This window comes from Fusarium verticillioides, chromosome 1, assembly GCF_000149555.1.
Source record: "Fusarium verticillioides 7600 chromosome 1, whole genome shotgun sequence".
In the NCBI taxonomy this organism is placed as follows: Eukaryota; Fungi; Ascomycota; class Sordariomycetes; order Hypocreales; family Nectriaceae; genus Fusarium; species Fusarium verticillioides.
In genome coordinates, this window is record NC_031675.1 from 4,812,298 (window position 1) to 4,828,596 (window position 16,299).

Below are 16,299 nucleotides of genomic sequence, written 5' to 3' on the forward strand. Positions count from 1 at the left end.
TTATCCTAAGCAAAGAGTGATACGGGCTGACAGTTAGTTGGGTTCCAAATCCAAGGTCGAGAGCTAGCCAACAGGTTGGGATGATTCATGATTGGTACCAGCTGAAAGTGAAGAAATCCAAGTTCATTGGTATTGGAGTGTTTGGCTTGCGGTAGTTTGCTTGCCTACATGCCTCTATTGTTTGCCTCTGCCACTCTAGACTCCCACAGTGATAATCATTAAAAAGACGATCGTGCACATCAAAAAATGATGAAACAGGCGGTAACGCCCGCCAAAGCTATGAGGCTGCTTATCTTTGACATATTTGGATCGTCTAATCGCCAGGTGGCGAACATGGCCAAATCTTTTGCTCCATCACCCTCGCCATGTTCATGTGCCTGTCTCAAGGATTGACGATCGCTGTCAATGTCCGTTCTGTTACCGCTCCAGGGGTACGGATGAAGATTACCGACAAAGGCCTGATTGTCCGTCGATATAAGGAGTCGGACGAAGATCACTCGTTGCCATCGGCCCAATTGCGCAATGGATGAATGGGACAAGCTAGCTGCAGCGAGCAGTGATTAGTGGTGCCTCAATACCTGGAATTTAGGCTTTGTGGCATTGTACCCTTCCGCTCTGCTCTGGCGGTTGGTGTAAGTTTGTTAGTGAGACGTTCCCATCGATGTGGCTCCATATCGACCACTAGTATTGCGAGCAGTTGTTGAAACACCAACGTATGGAGTACATACCGTGATCTTTCAGCTCTTTTTCATCTTATCTATCTCCGAAACTCTGGATTTCTTCGATATTCGTTCAGCCAACAGCGAAACAGCGCTGTGAGGTTGGCACGCAGACCAGACCTGGTTGTCAATATGTCTAGTATGTCTCCCGGATAGGAATATGATATGTCTCCGAAGTGGGTATAAGTGGCTTCAGGGACTCAGAACGAGAGAGTCAGTCGCTTTGACAAGGCAAACCTCAGAGAGCAAGAAAACATTAGGCCTTAATATAAGGCGTCAAAATAAACCCAGCAAAAGGTCTCCTCAACTTAACAAACACATCCTAACCTTATGCTAAATTACCTACGTCTTTTTATCATCTAGGATCAATGTGCTGAGTTTCCACCCCTCTCCTAGGCAAAGCCGTTTCCATGACATGAAAAGCCAATGGTTATAATATACCAGATCAGGATAGCACTTCGGGCTCGAACTTGGCCGACAGGACGGGAGGCTGCATCATGGCAAAGCCCGACCCGATGGTGTGGAGGCCAGACAAAAAAACCATACAGAGAATCAAATTGAAACCCTGAGAGAATTTAGAGTTCTGCCATAGTAGAATTAACCTTTACGAGGCAGTATTTTGTCACTCATACAGAGTAGACGAATAACCTATGGAGTAGTAGGTAGAGGCGCGAACATCAATCACGTGGCTACACGGTGCACTATAGCGGCGGGGCATTTTGCTAGGCGCTGCCAGGCTAGTCGAATAGAGACAAGAACAACCACGAGGCTGGCGTTTGTGAAGCCTTCAAGAGTTCCCCGACCTCGAGGATCAACTAAGTTTGACTTGGGTGATATTGGCGTATCGCCACGAGATCTATCACGAAACTCTATACAATCTTCCCGCCTCAGACTAACGCGCGCTTCCCGTTACTGCGGACTGATTCCCGCAATCATACAACATTTGCTTTCGGAGCACATGACGTCTGTGGTATAACTACAGGCAACTTGGGATAACTTCACAGCCTGATCATCGGACCCTGGCCAGCCATGTTAGACCTTCACGTATGGGGCTCCGCCTTTGGTCTTCCGTCCATTGAGCCCGAGTGCCTTGCGATCATCACATACCTGCATAGCAGCCTCCCTGTATCAGCCTGGCGCCTGATTCCAAGCAACGATCCTTCCATCAGCCCGTGTAGTATGGCTTATCATTACCGTTGCCTTGACTGAACCCTGTCTTGCTGACCGTTGCAACCAGATACACTACCAGCACTGTATCATGAGGGCGTATGGGTATCAAGCTTCGGTCCTATTGTCGAGTACTTGACTGAAAAGTCCATCGGTGACAATCTGGATGCTGGCCTGACCGACATTCAGCAGGCTGATCGTGTTGCATATGCTGCCTTCTTGTCTGCACAAGCTGCTCCATTGCTGGATCTTTCACTCTACGTCTCCGCTGCCAACTGGTCAGCCACAACTCGGCCCGCCTTCAGCACTCTATTGTCTTTCCCATTGACATGGACAGTTCCGCCACTGCTCCGCGCCGAGGCTGTCAAACGCGTTGAGCACCTGGGCTTTGCTGATATGGATACCGACTTTGACCCCAATGGCGGCCTTCACCTATCCTCCGGGAGAGATGCTTTACCAGAGACATTCCGAAGGCACATTCCTGTGAGGACAAAAAAGACGGTTCATGAAGAAATGACCCCTGAACAAGCCGTTCTTATAAGGTTATATGGAATTACAGAAAACTGTCTCACTGTGTTGGACGATTTTCTTGAAGGAGGGCCCGAGGAGAAGATGCATGGTTTCTTCAAGGGTGCAGAAATCTCATCTTTGGACTGCTTAGCCTTTGGCTATCTCGCTCTGATGCGTGATGCGCCCGTACCAAGATCTTTCTTAAAGGATTGGCTCATGAACAAGACACCCCGGTTGTCCACGTTTGTTGACGGTATGAAGACAAAATGCCTGGGCAAGTCCAAACTCTTGCCGTGGGCTGAGCCTGGTAATAACACAGTGTTACGCATTGGAAGCCGAACCCTTGACAGTATCCTTCACAACGTTCCTGGTCTGGGCGATGAGTATGCGACCGAAGTGCGAAGACGTGCTGAAGGAGGTATCACTGGCATTGATGCCAGGTCCCTCATGCTGGCATTGAGTCTCCTTGCCACAGGTGCAGCTCTTGGCTATGGCTACCACACATACAAGGCACTACAGCCATTTGGATCACGAATACAAGTGTGGCATTCACACAAAAACTATTCGAAACTCAGCGAGTTTGGTGCGCTAGGTTCCATGTTGGGCAGTGTATTAGGAGGACCAGTGGAAATACCTACACCTTCCCACCCGTCAACCCAGGCTCGGATCGTCGAGACCGATACAGACGTGGACTAAGAATCATGATAACGATGTAAAACTATTGTACATTTATGTAATAGACAAACCACTTCCAAATACCCTCTGTCAGAGGGATAACTCCAAAAAATGTTCCCTTCCCATGATCTAGATGTTGCGAACTATTCATCATAAGTTTTCTGAGGACTTACCAGGCCCACTGCCACTGTGACCTCACATTGGATCTCCTTTGTATCATGATTTATAACTGTCTGATCTCTTTGCCAACCATCTCAGGTCGTTCGATTTCCCACTCATCTCGCAACACAGCGAAAGTGAGATCTGTCACCAACAGACTCTGACCCAAACTCCACACAAGAGTGATGGCATAGAAGAAATTGGCGTTGCCGCTTCCTGCATAGATCCAGAGGTGGTAAAAAGCTGGTCCAAGGAATGTTGCGTACAGCAGCGTAGAGGTGGTAACAAAAGCATACCGCATGAGGGGGAAAACATGTCGGAATAGAGGGACCACAGATAGGAAGAGGCTGGCATCCGCAAGCGAAGGGTAAGGCTTGAAGATGGAGAAAATGCCCAGTAGGATAGTCAAGACAGCCAATGGCTGGGGGCGGAGACGGATAGAGAGGGCTGCGGGATAAGCTGCAAGATGCAGCCAGAACACGCCAAGGAAGAAAGCTCTAAACGAGTCAAACATCTCAATGAAGAAATACCACCACAGTCCCACGTTAGGTGTGAGATCAGATAAGGTCAATTGGATGCCATATGTGCGAGTCAGGAACTCCCAGGAGTTGTTGGCAAGCAAAAAAGACATGCCTAATAACGAAACCACGCACCCCAGCACAACAGCGACGTTAGTAGCTGCAAACTTGGTGATGCAAGAAATCCTACGTTTCTCAACTTGGCAATCATAGGCAAGGAGAACAAGCGGAGGGAGGAGCAGAATAGGGTACATAGACAAATAAGATGCGAAAGAGATTGCGACCATGGCATTGAAGGGAGATCCTTGGATAGCTTTGGCGATGGCAAGGAGAATGGCGCAGTTGGTGAAGACGCCTGTTGACCGTCCTATACATGTCGCAATGGTGTATGGGTTGAACAAGAAGCTGGCGCCTGTTAGTTTTGATATCTGAAGCTCTGAGTCAGAATACCCCTTACCCAGCAGCAATTGCAGCACTACCAAACTTATTGGCACGGCGCGGCGATGTAAATAGCTTCGAGTTGCCCGCAACACCCAACTCGGCAATTTTATACAGAGCCTCGGCGCTGAGGAGGTCGACGGCGATGTAGAGTAGGTGTGTGAAGATGGGCCAGCTCTTTACGTCGGGGAGCAGGGAGAACAAGGGCAACAGAAGAGGAGCCTGGTGGAAGACACCACCATCGTATGGCGAGACGTTGTTCGTATATAGGAATAGGCCCTCTTGTACTTGGGGGTTTGTGAGTAAGCTACATTCGATGCTCGTTATGCGACGACCGGTTGAGACTTACATCGCTTGAAGCTTGTGACGGGGGTGGATATCTCGACGCGACCTGTCAGAAGATCGGGCAGGCCAGGGAAAGCAAGGAATAAGATAAGTCGGAGCAGGGCAGCGCCTGCGAACACGCTGGCTTTGCCTCGCAATGTCATTGTGTCTGACATTGCATGCCTCCAGCGAGTATTGTTGGTAATAACAGCTTTGGAGGAGGGCCGCGATACAGTTTGAATTGGAGGCCACTTGGCTGGTTGAGCTCCCGTGCTTGCTTGGCGGCCCCTCCACCTTCGGGATGTACCTGCGACGGGAGAGGGGCCGCCGGAAGAGCCGCTGGCTGGAGCCTAGGTTCCATTTCGCCAGTGCTCGATAACAGCTCCACTCCACTGTATTCGCTGGATTGGCGATGCCAGGCGCTGCAAATACGCTTAAGGGTGCTGAACATGTCCCCGGGCGGTGAGCGTGCCATCACCCAATGAAAAGCCACTGTCTGTGGTCTAGCGTCGGATCAAGGCGGTGCAACCTGGCATAAAATTTGACGTTGGAAAAAAAAAGCTGAAAGATTGTTAGAGAAAAAGTGCCCCGCTGGTTTCGCAGAGAGATACAACCAACCACCAACACTACCTCATCTCCAATCAACAATGCCTCGGATAAAGAAGAAGGGGAAGGCCGGCGCGGCCAAGAACTACGTTACTCGAAACCAGGCGATTCGAAAACTTCAGATCAGCCTTCCCGACTTCCGAAAGCTGTGTATTTGGAAGGGAATCTATCCTCGCGAGCCCCGAAGCAGAAAGAAGGTTTCCAAGTCTTCCACCAGCTCAACTACCTTCTACTATACCAAGGACATCCAGTATCTACTCCACGAGCCGCTGCTTCAAAAGTTCCGCGATCAGAAGGTTCTTGAGAAGAAGATCTCTCGTGCGCTCGGTCGAGGCGATGTCACTGACGCCGCTCGCCTAGAGGGCAATGCTTCGCGGCCCGAGAAGACAGGAAAGCCTCGTTATACTCTTGACCATGTCATTCGCGAGCGCTATCCCACATTTATTGACGCGATCAGAGATCTTGATGACTGCTTGTCAATGCTCTTTTTGTTCGCCAACTTGCCTTCCACCTCTTCGGTTCCCGCTAAGATGATTGCCCGTTGCGAGCGCCTGTGCCTCGAGTTCCAGCACTACCTCATTGTGTCGCAGAGCGTTACCAAGTCATTCCTCTCCATCAAGGGTATCTACTATCAGGCAAACATCCAGGGCGAGGAGGTCCTCTGGCTGGTTCCTTACAAGTTCAACCAGCGCGTCGTTGGCGATGTCGACTTCCGTATCATGGGCACCTTTGTTGAATTCTATATGACCCTCCTTGGCTTCGTCAACTTCCGACTGTACACCTCTCTTGGCCTCAAGTACCCTCCCAAGTTCGACCAGGCGAAGGATGAGGCCGGTGCGGAGCTCGGCGCTTTCACCCTCGAGGGCAAGACCTTGGTTGGTGCCGACGAGAAGGAACAGAAGACACTGGAGGCTGCTGAGCACAAGCCTGACCCCAAGGTTCAGGCTGCCGTCAACAAGGTTATCAAGAAGATCAAGGGCAACGATGATGATGAGTCGACGGCAACGACCGAGAACCAGGTTGAGGGCGAGGATCAGGAGGCCGGTGTAATTGATAAGTTTGAACCTGCAGTCTCTGGTGGCGATATTCTGCCCCAGCCTTCTAACACCGGAAACAACCCCAACAGCCTCTTCTCCAACCTCACCATCTACCTGTCCCGCGAAACCCCACGACAACCCCTCGAATTCCTCCTCAAGTCCTTCGGCTGCAGACGTGTCGGCTGGGACGCTGTTCTCGGCGATGGCGCTTTCACCACCAACGAGCTTGACCCTAATATTACTCACCAGATCGTTGACCGACCTCCTATCCAGGCTTCTGCTGAGGATGAGGTTGATGGCGACGACAGCCAGACATCACAGAAGCTTGCTGCCAACCGACGAGTCCCAGGACGAACATACATCCAGCCTCAATGGGTTTGGGACAGTGTCAACGACGGTGAGCTGAAGGAGCCTCATCTGTATGCCCCTGGGGCTGATCTTCCTCCCCATCTGAGCCCCTTCGTGAGGAACGTCCAAGGTGCATATGATCCCACTGTTCCTCTGGAGGAGCAAGAGCCTGAGGCTGAAGCCATTGAGGCTCAAAGCGATGGTGAGGATGAGGTTGATGATACTGCTGAGGGTATGGATGTGGCTGGTTCTGATGAGGGAGAGGGTGACGAGGATGATGAGTTTGGTGGCTTTTCTGCAGACGAGCAAGAAGAGGACGAGGAAGAAGATGATGTCGAGCAACGGCAAGACGAGCTTGAGGCCGAGCTCACCGGTGGTGCTGTCAAGGCCAACACAACGAACGCCAAGGCCAAGGCTAAGGAGGACGCTCGCAAGGCCCTCACCAAGAAGGCTCGCGAAGAGGCTGAGGATCTTGAGCGCGCCAAGGGTATGCTCAGCAAGAAGAAGAGAAAGCTGTACGAGCAGATGGTGTACACAAACAGCAAGAAGAGTGCCGAGGACCAGAAGCTACGGGCCAAGAGGAGAAAATTCGAAAAGGAAAAGGCCACCAAGGGCAAGGGCAAGGCTTAGGCGTAATGTTAAGGCACTGTTTTATACCATTCCTATAGATTTTAAGTTGTACGCGACAAAAAAAAAGCATTTATTGAGTTGTATACGCAAATATAGGCTGAGCAAATGCTGTGTCAGTGAATGTTGTCTCTCTCAGGTGGATAGCCTGGCTTTTACTTTGCGACGCACCTCTGAAAAACTTGAACTTCTCAACTCACCCCAAATACTGCCTCAACCACCCTGGTGGAATACTGCCCACGAATGATATAATTTCTGGAGATTAATCTTCATCCGAGTAATTCTATTTACGCCTTATTCTTACCGCCTTTCCGCCAAGATGGAAGCAAGCGCTACCGCCTGGGAGCTAGACAGCGATGAGATCGCATCTATCGCCTCTGAGGACTTGCATGAACATAGACCGAATCGTTGGACGGGGGCTAAATCGACATGGCGCACTCTGACGGAAGAAGACAGGCTTCTCTGGCAATCAATGAAGCAGATTCAAGATCAGGATCTCGCGGTGCATTTATACAATGCTTTTGCGCTAAAGCGGAGAGGCCGAAATCCGGAGACAGCACAGGATTTAGTCGTCAAAACAGTGAGTCGATATCATCTTTTATGCCACAAGCAGTATGCGCTGACAACGGAACTTAGGAATCTGGCGAAGAAGGTGTTTGGGCACCACCTAAGGCATGGACTGCATGGCCACTCAAACATAAACATGTGCCCAAGGAGCGCTTCACCAACGAACAGCAAGACGAAGATGACCATTTCACATTCCACAGAAATGAAGAGATACTCCCTAGTACTGAGCTCGAGGAAGAAATATCTGCTACTATATTGAGAACTGCCAAGCGTCGGTTCCGCAGGAGGAAGAGCGAGATGGCCAAACCATCCATAGAAGATGAGTCCACGCCTGTCCATAACGAGAGCGGCAACAGCACACCTGATCCTTTGTCACGCGAGTCTTCTGCCAGGCCCGATGAAGGCAAAGAAGAGGATGAAGACGAAAAGATGGCTGTTGATGAAGAAGACGGTCGGCGTATACGACGTAATCCCAAAACTTATGAACCAGTCGAGTCTACCAACGACGAGGCATCCTATGCACTCTTACGCCCATCAACACGACACATTTTATCACAACTGGACAATACACTAAAAATACTTCATAATTCACGTATCACAGGCATGAATTATCTCTCTGATTCTTCAACTGAAGAGGAGTCAGATAACCATAGCCAGAGTGGGCAAAAGAGGTCTCGCGGTCGTCCGCGAAAAAATCTACATGAGGTTGACACATCTGCCTCTACCTCACCATCAGGAGCTGGTAAGCCCAGCAGAAGAGGTCGCCCCCGAAAAGTCCATGTCCCTCGCGCTGGAGAAGCACATGAAGAGATGCTTCAGCGTGTTGCTCGTGAATCCCATCGAAAGATCCCCTCGACGCTTGAAGACAGAGACGCAGCTTTCGAGGAGTGGATCCGCAAAGGTGACGAGATCATTGAGCGAGAGCGATCACGATCTCTATCGTTGAAGCGAGCGACTTCTCAAGGAGCAGAGACGGAGGAGGAATCAGTACCAGGAACAAACGTTGAAAGGAAGCTCTTAAGATGGGGACTGCGTGATTGGAGCGATGTGCTGGGCGCAGCCGCTATAGCAGGTTTCTCAGGCGATGTCATTGCGAGAGCAACACGAAGATGTGCTGATTTGTTTGGCGAAGGAATGGTAGTGAGGACGCTGAACGAAGTGCCTGCCACTAACGATAAAAACACCACTTCCGTCGAGTATCGCCCTGAGCCTATCCAGCTATCTTACTCGGATGAAGAAGCCGATGACGAAAGCGATGATGCCGCAGATCTCATACAGCGCCGCATTGCATCTCGCCAAGCCTCTCTCGCATACTCAAGTCGCAGCCCAGACTCCGTTAGAAGCTCCAGCCGTCACTCAACACGCTCTCCAGGGCCATCATCAGCCGTCCGGTCTCCAAGCTCCCGCTCCCGCCCCAACTCTGCAGGTGGAATGTTATTCTGCCCAATTCCCTCCTGCGACCGCGCAGCACAGGGTTTCGCACGCAAAGCAAACCTCCGACGGCATATGGAGCTTATACACCAGGGACAGACGGAAGAACTGGACAGTGACGAGGAGGTTGCAGGTGGTGTGCATGTGGATGGCTTCCTCAAGCCTATTGTGCCAGGAAGGGGCTGGAGAGGCGAGGACACTATTCAGAGGAAGAGAAAGAGATTCTACGGAGACAGCACTGGGATGAGCCGTGAGACGAGTTATGACGAAGAGGATTTGACCTCATGAAACAGGTGTAATTCAGAGTGACACTATTTAAACGACCTTCTGTCCTAATAACGAGTGAAACGGGTTTGGTTGATTCATACATTACTCATGGCATACATAGATAGGTACTAAAAGAATTAACACACACACACTCTCTCTCTTCCATTCTCTAGCTGCACTTTCCCTAATGGAATGAAGCAGATAAAAAGGTAATAAAATTTCAATACAGGTAGAAGGAACAGCAAAAGAGAAACTCCGGTACAGGGAATCGAACCCTGGGCTCCGCGGAACTGATCTCTCAGGTTGTGAGAGCGCGAAATGTTAGCCACTACACCATACCGGATGATGTTGCTTGTGATACAGAGTCCAGGATTTCATACCAACAACGCCCATGCAGTCATACCAGTCAAACTGACGTTTGTTTAGCCGAGACCAAAGTAGTTGAGAGATAGCGGGGACGGAGAGTGCAGACAAGAGAGACCAAGATGATATGAGTCGCATTCGTTACTTTACTGGTAATTGTCTAAAAGTCAAAGGGTATCAAGTACTCAAATAACCCTACAACGAAAACCCAGACAACAAACAGTGCTGGGGATCAAACAATGAAAAAAACCATCCATACATAGCGATGCTTCCCTACGACGCCCCAAACTCCCAGATCCAAAAAGGCCCTACAAACAAAAGAACAGTGACAGACAGTGTCAGACAGTGTAGTGTATAAGAGTTTCAGTTGAGCCTTGGACTCTTTCTTCTAGACAGACTCTCCTCAAGCGCGGTTGGAAGCATATTCTCGCCGCCCTCGGAGATGATGGGATCCCTGACTCCAACCTTCTTGGCGCTGCGAGTCACTCGCGTGCTGCGCTTAAACAGTGGCAAAGTGCGCTCAGGGGGCATAGATATAATGCTAGCGCGAGGATCGAAGCCAATAGACCCCGTTGTGTGATTTGGTACATTGGGGTTCACTTCGCGAAGACTTCCGGCCAGACCTATGTGTTCAGGGGCACTAGCATTGGACATGCGAGAGGGCGGAGGTCGGACTGGCGATGTCATCATTTTCTGAGGGCAGTCAAGGTCGGCAAAGACCATGGTGTTATCCCTGTCAGATGTGTCACGATCCTTGGTTGGTGTAGAAATCTCGTCAATGCGTGAAATGATGAGATCGTGATCTTCAGTGCGAGGAAGATCAGTGGGGTAATGATATTGGACCTTGGCTGGTGTTTCGCCCGTTGGTTGGTATTCTTGGAGGGCCGCGCGGGTGATGTCTTCGCGCAAGTTGGCCAGAGGTTGGCAGAGCTGGCCATGGAGTGGCTCCAAGCCATCTTGAAGATCACCAAGATCAAGCTCCATCTCCTCGCCCAAGTTCTTGACGCGGTCAAATGTTGACTTAAAGTGCGATGAAATGTTTCCAAAAGACTCCTCAACAGTATTGGACAACGACTGAACGGACACGCTGTGAGACTCATGGTGATGGCCGTTCTCAGTCTTTGCACGGCTGACAAAGTCGTCTAGGGCTTCCATCTGAACATCGAGGTCCTTGATTTGCTCGTCGACAACGCGAACAGTCTCGGCATGGACAGACTTGGCAGTAGCTTGGATGGAGCTGCTGTGGTCACTGGCAGCTGCCCAATCATCCTTCAACTTCGTCTTGAGCTGCTCACGAGACTTCTTGACCTCGTCCAGCAGTTCACCCTCCCTGACATCCCACGTTAACATACCCTCGCCATATGTATCGACGGCCTGCTCCAAGTTGGTGCTGGTGGCTGTGATGCTCTTCTGGATCTGTGAGGCTCTGTCGTGAAGTCGGGATTCCTGCGCGTCGGCATGGGTGTTGATAAGAGCTGTTATCTGAGTCATGAGCTTCTGACGTTCATCAACGGCTTGGCGACGCTCCTCCACCAGGGCATCTTGAATTCGCGAAGAGATTGTAGCATTTTGTAGCACAATTGTGTTTGTTGCTGCTTGGAGCTGTCGCTTGAGGTTGTCGCACTCGGCTCGCTGAGCAGTGATGTGTTTAACAAGATCCTCGAAAGTGGACTTGAAATCTTTTCCAATAGCACTGTAAGAGTTGTGAAGCTGTAGCCTGTCAGAATATGGCCCTTAAAGCTGCAATGCAGAAGCTTACCTGTCCGTGGAACGCAGTCATCTCATTCAACATATCTGCCGCTATCCTCTCGGCAGAATGAGAGATAGACTGCAGGCTCTCACCCATTCGCTCCTTGACCGTGTCACGAACAACCTTGATCTCCTCTAAAACCTCGTCCATATCCTCCTTCGACTTCTGCTTCGACTGGAGCAAGTCCTTCTTCGACTGAGTAAATGTGCTCAAGTGCTCATCGAGGAAAGTTTGCGTAGTCGATAGCTTGCGCAACTCCTCATCTACAAAGTTCTCCATGCGCTGTCCGACACTTGCAATATGTTCTTGCTGCTCCTCCTGGAACTCATTGATTCGACGCTCGACCATGGAGGTAACATCAGCGACCTGATCTTGAGATGTTGTCCATGTGTTTCGGTTGATCGACTGAAGATCCGACTTTCGCTTGTTCTTGGCATGAAGACCACCAACATCACGGACTGTCTTATGCAGCTTGTTGATTAGCTCTCCACCAACCTCCGTGAGCTTCTGCTCCGTCTTCTGGTGTGCTTTTCTGATCTTGGTTTCCTCAGCAAGTGATTTGCGTGTTGCAGAAAGAACAATCTCGGTTTGGTCCAGCACTTCCTTGGTATCGTCCAGCTGGGCTTTTGTGCCCTCGTGATCCTTCTTTAGCCCCATGAACGTAGACTGCAGGCTGAACAGCTCCTGGACCTTGTTGCGCAAGTTATTTTCCAGTGTCTCAAGCTTGGCAGCCTGTTCCTCGTTGACGATGCGGCGGGACTCGCTCTGAGCCGTCATCTCTTCGTAGGCTTCGTTTGAGAGATAGACACCGTTTCGTTGGCGAGTAGCGATAAGCTCACTCTTGAGCTTCTCGATTTCCATAGTAAAATCCCTGAGAAGTGTCTTCTTCTCGACCATAGGGTTGAGCTGGGGCTTGTTCTTGATGTTCTTGGCCCTGAAGGCATAGTCGAGTGTCGATATGGTCTCTTCCAGGTTACTCTTGGCGGGAGAAATGGTTGCAATAATGCAAGTCTTTGTCCTACCACCAAGTGAGTCTTGTAACAAACGAGTCAACTTGGACTCTCGGTAAGGAATATGAGAACTGCGATCCACAAGCGCGTTGATGACTCGACCGAGAGTCAAGAGTGACTTGTTAATGAGGCCGGCCTCCGCGGCACGCTTGTTCTCAGCTCCTGATCGCTGAATGTTCTCACTTCCAGCCAAATCGACAAGGTTCAACTTTCCAGCACTAACAAGAGCATCCACGCCGTGCTCGTTCGGCTTTCGGACATATGTGGTGATGGTGAAGACCGTGTGACTGCGAGAGCTTAGATCATTGCATTTTGTAGCAGCAACCTGGCGTTTCAAACTGCCGTCCTGGAGCACTTTGACACCCTCGGTAGCGCTCTTGATGTGCTTCTCCTCCATACCCTGGACAATGGTGCTGAGATGGCCTCGCCGTGAAGTGTCGTCGAAAATCTTGAGCTTGTTGCCCTCGTCGGATGAAAGCAGATCGCGGAGTTCTTCATTGTAAAGTTCAATAAAGGAGCACTTGATAGTACTCTCGGCGTTCTCGAGCTCGAGCTTGTTGAACAGGGTCTGCAGGACTCGAGGAATGATACCAGCTTCGTCTGAGAGCATACCCAGGGTGTCAGTCATGTCGCCAGACATGGTGTATGTCTTCCCAGTACCGGTCTGTCCATAGGCAAAGATGGTGCAGTTATATCCGGAAAGCATCTAAGACAGTTAGTGACTAGATTTGTGTCCCGTATGCTCTTTTAACCCACCTCGTCCAGAATTGGCTTTACTGTATCATCAAAAACCATGTTTTGATCGGCCGCCTGAGAAAAGACGCGATCAAAATTATATGAGCGGTTGCTCAAGGCATTTGAGCCCATTGACAACTCGACAATCTTTCCCTTGACCGCATCTGCCGTAACAACAACATTGCTGTTCTCGCGGACCTCACGCTCGTTGCGTCCACGACATCGCACAACGACCTGGATATTTGTCTCCTCGGCGCTAGACTCGGCCTCGAAGTCGCGCTCCTTGCGCTTAGTTCCGATGGTATTAACAGTATTTACTGAAGCGATAGATCCGGTCGGTGATACGGCGCCGTTGCGCGTCGCGAGCGCTGAGCCATATCGTGTCGGTGGTGCTCTTGACCCAGCTCTTACGCTGGAGCGGCTGCTGTTGGCGGTGGCAGCGCGCACGCCCGGAGCCATGGCAATGCGGCTGTGCTCCCGATCGGAGCGGGTTGGGCGTGGAGGAGCCACGATGGGCAACTTCTTGCGGTTTAGTTTCTATCGGGTTGAGTCTGGTGTTGAAGTCTGTTGAAGAAGCCTCGAGGATGCTTCAGACGCTGCACATTCGCTTGATCGAGTATGAAACTAAAGGAGCAAAAATGTGTGAAACTGGTAGAATCTCAAATACGTTGACAGCATAAGGAGGGGATGCCTGCATATGGTTTCGGTTATGATGGCGGCAGGGTTGTTTGGCACAAGGTAAAGTAAATAGTACAGTTGTATAACCATAACCATGTTTCGGTGGCACGGGCTAGGGTCAACACAAGCTAGGGCGTCTGTTGCCACGACAACCAGCCACCTCTGGGCTCTAGGCTCTAGCTCACCCGATACCTAACTATCCGGCTTACACTCAATGGAACGTTCAGTAAAAGCGGTGAAAGTCATGTTACTATAGATCATTATCTCATGTCTTGGGTGCGAGTATCATGATTTCCGTTGTCATCATGAGACACTTTGATTGGAACCTCAGTGATTCAAGGTTAAACATAAACGAAACGGCATTACATTCCCGTAAGGGGATAAATGCTTAAGTACGCCTTCTATGTAATACAAAAAATTAATCAAAACTCCAGGATCTGTAGATTCGTCTCATCATGACGTGCTCTGTGAGGCTGATGTATTGCTATTCGGTATCCATCTTATTGTCATCGGCTTCTGATTTGGTCTCGCTCGCTGGAGCTTTGGCTTCCTCTCCCTTTTTCTCTTCCTCCTTAACATCAGAAGCCACTGTATCAGCTTTTTGGTCGTCTTCGGCTTTGTCTTCTCCTTCTCCTTCTTCTTCCTTTAGCTTCTTGTGGGTTTCGCTTTCAAGGTCTTCGTCTGCTTCCCTCTTGGAGCCTACGCTCTCTGCGCCGGGGCTCTTGGGTTCACTCTCACCCTCAGCATCTCCATCAGCGTCAGCATCGACCTTGCCCTCCTCGTCATCGTCATGTTTCCTGCCAACTGCCGCCTCAACATCGATCCCTTGCATCCCCATGCTACCTTCTGACACGAAACTCGTCGTTGTAGATTGAGGGCCGGTGTCGCTCATACCGATCTCTTCGGGCCCTCTGGCATGGGGTATCTCGTCTTCTTCCTCATGTAGCTCTTCGTCCTCTTCGTCGTCCATCGTCATACGTTCTCCTTCATGAACCACTTCTTGGGCTCTTGACAGTTGGCTCACGGGGACCACGCCGGCTCTTTGCTCTTGGCGTAAGAGTTCTCCTTGTGTGACCCCTCGTGCATGCCCTGTTGATGGAATTCCGTTGACGCTGACTGAAACTGTCTCAATGCTTCCCACTCCATTGGGACCCTCGATACTCTCTGTGCTTTCGCTGTGAATTTGAGCTCCCGGGGTGTCCTGTGAACTCTCTGGACTGCGCCTCGTCAACCAGGGAATAGGCGTTAGCAGTGCTCCTCCTAGCGCTTCATCTGTGCCCAATGCTGCCGTAGTAGGATTGCTCCATGAGACTGACACAGCCGGATCCTTGGGGTCCTCGCCATTCAAATGCATCGAAGACATGTCAGGAATAGGCGGTGGCAGGGGATATGTATTCGTACTCGATGTCACCTGGACTACGCGATCAACCGCATGTAGATAAGGTGCTACCGCTCTGTAATGCGCTCTGGGTCGTAAGATCAGTTCGGCAAGGCGCTGAATGGTGTGCGGGGGGTGCGTCTCAAATGTCTCGAGGTGTTTGGTAATGTCAATGACCATATCGGCCAGTTGCCTGGGCAGCGCGCCATCTATGGCTTGTGTCGCTGGAAGTGACTCGGGTACAGAAGTTTCCTTATTCGTTTCTTGAGACGATTCGGCCTGTGGTGACGAGGGCGCAGATGCTCGCACCTCGACGGGAGGCTGGTGAGCCGCTGGTGGAGGCGGTAGTTTGGGGATGGGGAATTCGTTGTGCGCAATCTGAAGTGGTCAGTCTCTAGGTCGAAGCAATCGAAAAGCGACAAGTGGTAGTACCTTGTCAAGTCTGGCAATTATGTCACTGCGCACAGCAGGCCAGGCGTCCCTATTGCGGTCAGGGTTTCATGTCCACATACATGCATCCAGGTCTTTGAACTCACTTTTCCACAGTAGCGCCCGTGGCGAAAAGAGTGAGAGGCCCATTATCACTATCGACCTCCATGTTATAGGTTGCGATAGAAATGTTAATGTGCGACGATGTTGATCACCAAGTCGCGATCGGTCGCGATCCTTTGGTCGGTGGTGGGGTTGTAGATATGGGGGCACATGTCCCGTTAGATGCATGTAGACTTAACCTACACCATACTGGCTTAGTAGGTACCTAGGTCAGTGCCTTAACTCTAGATTGATGACAGGGAACTACTTCGAGCTACAAGTCTGTGAAGATCACATCGATAACAAATGCAAGAAGACATTAATAGCGCGCGTTGTTTGCTTTGGCAAGACAAGTTTGTGGTTGAAGGTATGTAACCCACCTTAGGTGCACCTTCACACTAGACTTGACCCATCACTAAAATCAACATAACGGGACCACGACAGTGCTAAAGTGAAAAGAC

The 16,299-nt window shown here is 50.5% G+C and overlaps 6 protein-coding genes and 1 non-coding gene across 7 annotated transcripts; 3 read left to right on the plus strand and 4 right to left on the minus strand.

The window, feature by feature from the left end:
- The first annotated feature begins 1,432 nt into the window (after positions 1-1,432).
- FVEG_00498 (hypothetical protein) lies at positions 1,433-3,241 on the plus strand. The gene is made up of 2 exons (XM_018886996.1): positions 1,433-1,896; positions 1,957-3,241. The coding sequence occupies exons 1-2, from the start codon at positions 1,749-1,751 to the stop codon at positions 3,090-3,092; spliced, it is 1,284 nt and encodes a 427-aa protein (XP_018742681.1). The 5' UTR covers positions 1,433-1,748; the 3' UTR covers positions 3,093-3,241.
- Positions 2,978-4,829, minus strand: FVEG_00497 (phosphatidylinositol glycan, class U). Its single transcript, XM_018886995.1, has 3 exons — positions 4,536-4,829; positions 4,206-4,473; positions 2,978-4,153 (listed from the first exon to the last, which is right to left on the minus strand). Exons 1-3 carry the CDS (start codon positions 4,684-4,686, stop codon positions 3,295-3,297), a joined length of 1,278 nt encoding a protein of 425 aa, XP_018742680.1. The 5' UTR covers positions 4,687-4,829; the 3' UTR covers positions 2,978-3,294.
- Positions 4,830-5,087: 258 nt separating this feature from the next.
- On the plus strand, positions 5,088-7,261 carry FVEG_00496 (hypothetical protein). The gene has a single exon (XM_018886994.1). The coding sequence runs from the start codon at positions 5,158-5,160 to the stop codon at positions 7,129-7,131; it is 1,974 nt and encodes a 657-aa protein (XP_018742679.1). The 5' UTR covers positions 5,088-5,157; the 3' UTR covers positions 7,132-7,261.
- Positions 7,262-7,335: 74 nt separating this feature from the next.
- Positions 7,336-9,544, plus strand: FVEG_00495 (hypothetical protein). The gene is made up of 2 exons (XM_018886993.1): positions 7,336-7,708; positions 7,765-9,544. The coding sequence occupies exons 1-2, from the start codon at positions 7,448-7,450 to the stop codon at positions 9,412-9,414; spliced, it is 1,911 nt and encodes a 636-aa protein (XP_018742678.1). The 5' UTR covers positions 7,336-7,447; the 3' UTR covers positions 9,415-9,544.
- A 102-nt stretch (positions 9,545-9,646) lies between these two features.
- Positions 9,647-9,736, minus strand: FVEG_14680. Its single transcript has one exon. It is a non-coding gene; the product is annotated as a tRNA-Glu (tRNA).
- Positions 9,737-9,872: 136 nt separating this feature from the next.
- On the minus strand, positions 9,873-14,000 carry FVEG_00494 (kinesin family member 11). Its single transcript, XM_018886992.1, has 3 exons — positions 13,273-14,000; positions 11,516-13,222; positions 9,873-11,466 (listed from the first exon to the last, which is right to left on the minus strand). Exons 1-3 carry the CDS (start codon positions 13,708-13,710, stop codon positions 10,120-10,122), a joined length of 3,492 nt encoding a protein of 1,163 aa, XP_018742677.1. The 5' UTR covers positions 13,711-14,000; the 3' UTR covers positions 9,873-10,119.
- Positions 14,001-14,159: 159 nt separating this feature from the next.
- On the minus strand, positions 14,160-15,957 carry FVEG_00493 (hypothetical protein). The gene is made up of 3 exons (XM_018886991.1): positions 15,844-15,957; positions 15,740-15,788; positions 14,160-15,685 (listed from the first exon to the last, which is right to left on the minus strand). The coding sequence occupies exons 1-3, from the start codon at positions 15,903-15,905 to the stop codon at positions 14,414-14,416; spliced, it is 1,383 nt and encodes a 460-aa protein (XP_018742676.1). The 5' UTR covers positions 15,906-15,957; the 3' UTR covers positions 14,160-14,413.
- Positions 15,958-16,299: the final 342 nt, after the last annotated feature.

Bases quoted from the DNA above. Each gene is read 5' to 3' on its own strand.
- FVEG_00498 (XM_018886996.1), top strand. From the start codon at position 1,749: ATGTTAGACCTTCACGTATGGGGCTCCGCCTTTGGTCTTCCGTCCATT. The intron at 1,897-1,956 runs GTATGGCTTATC...CGTTGCAACCAG, and splicing joins TCCTTCCATCAGCCCGTGTA to ATACACTACCAGCACTGTAT.
- FVEG_00497 (XM_018886995.1), bottom strand. From the start codon at position 4,686: ATGTCAGACACAATGACATTGCGAGGCAAAGCCAGCGTGTTCGCAGGC. The intron at 4,474-4,535 runs GTAAGTCTCAAC...CAAACCCCCAAG, and splicing joins CGTCACAAGCTTCAAGCGAT to TACAAGAGGGCCTATTCCTA. The intron at 4,154-4,205 runs GTAAGGGGTATT...AACAGGCGCCAG, and splicing joins AGTGCTGCAATTGCTGCTGG to CTTCTTGTTCAACCCATACA.
- FVEG_00496 (XM_018886994.1), top strand. From the start codon at position 5,158: ATGCCTCGGATAAAGAAGAAGGGGAAGGCCGGCGCGGCCAAGAACTAC.
- FVEG_00495 (XM_018886993.1), top strand. From the start codon at position 7,448: ATGGAAGCAAGCGCTACCGCCTGGGAGCTAGACAGCGATGAGATCGCA. The intron at 7,709-7,764 runs GTGAGTCGATAT...AACGGAACTTAG, and splicing joins AGGATTTAGTCGTCAAAACA to GAATCTGGCGAAGAAGGTGT.
- FVEG_00494 (XM_018886992.1), bottom strand. From the start codon at position 13,710: ATGGCTCCGGGCGTGCGCGCTGCCACCGCCAACAGCAGCCGCTCCAGC. The intron at 13,223-13,272 runs GTGGGTTAAAAG...TAACTGTCTTAG, and splicing joins TAAAGCCAATTCTGGACGAG to ATGCTTTCCGGATATAACTG. The intron at 11,467-11,515 runs GTAAGCTTCTGC...GACAGGCTACAG, and splicing joins TGACTGCGTTCCACGGACAG to CTTCACAACTCTTACAGTGC.
- FVEG_00493 (XM_018886991.1), bottom strand. From the start codon at position 15,905: ATGGAGGTCGATAGTGATAATGGGCCTCTCACTCTTTTCGCCACGGGC. The intron at 15,789-15,843 runs GTGAGTTCAAAG...TGACCGCAATAG, and splicing joins ACGGGCGCTACTGTGGAAAA to GGACGCCTGGCCTGCTGTGC. The intron at 15,686-15,739 runs GTACTACCACTT...TGACCACTTCAG, and splicing joins TAATTGCCAGACTTGACAAG to ATTGCGCACAACGAATTCCC.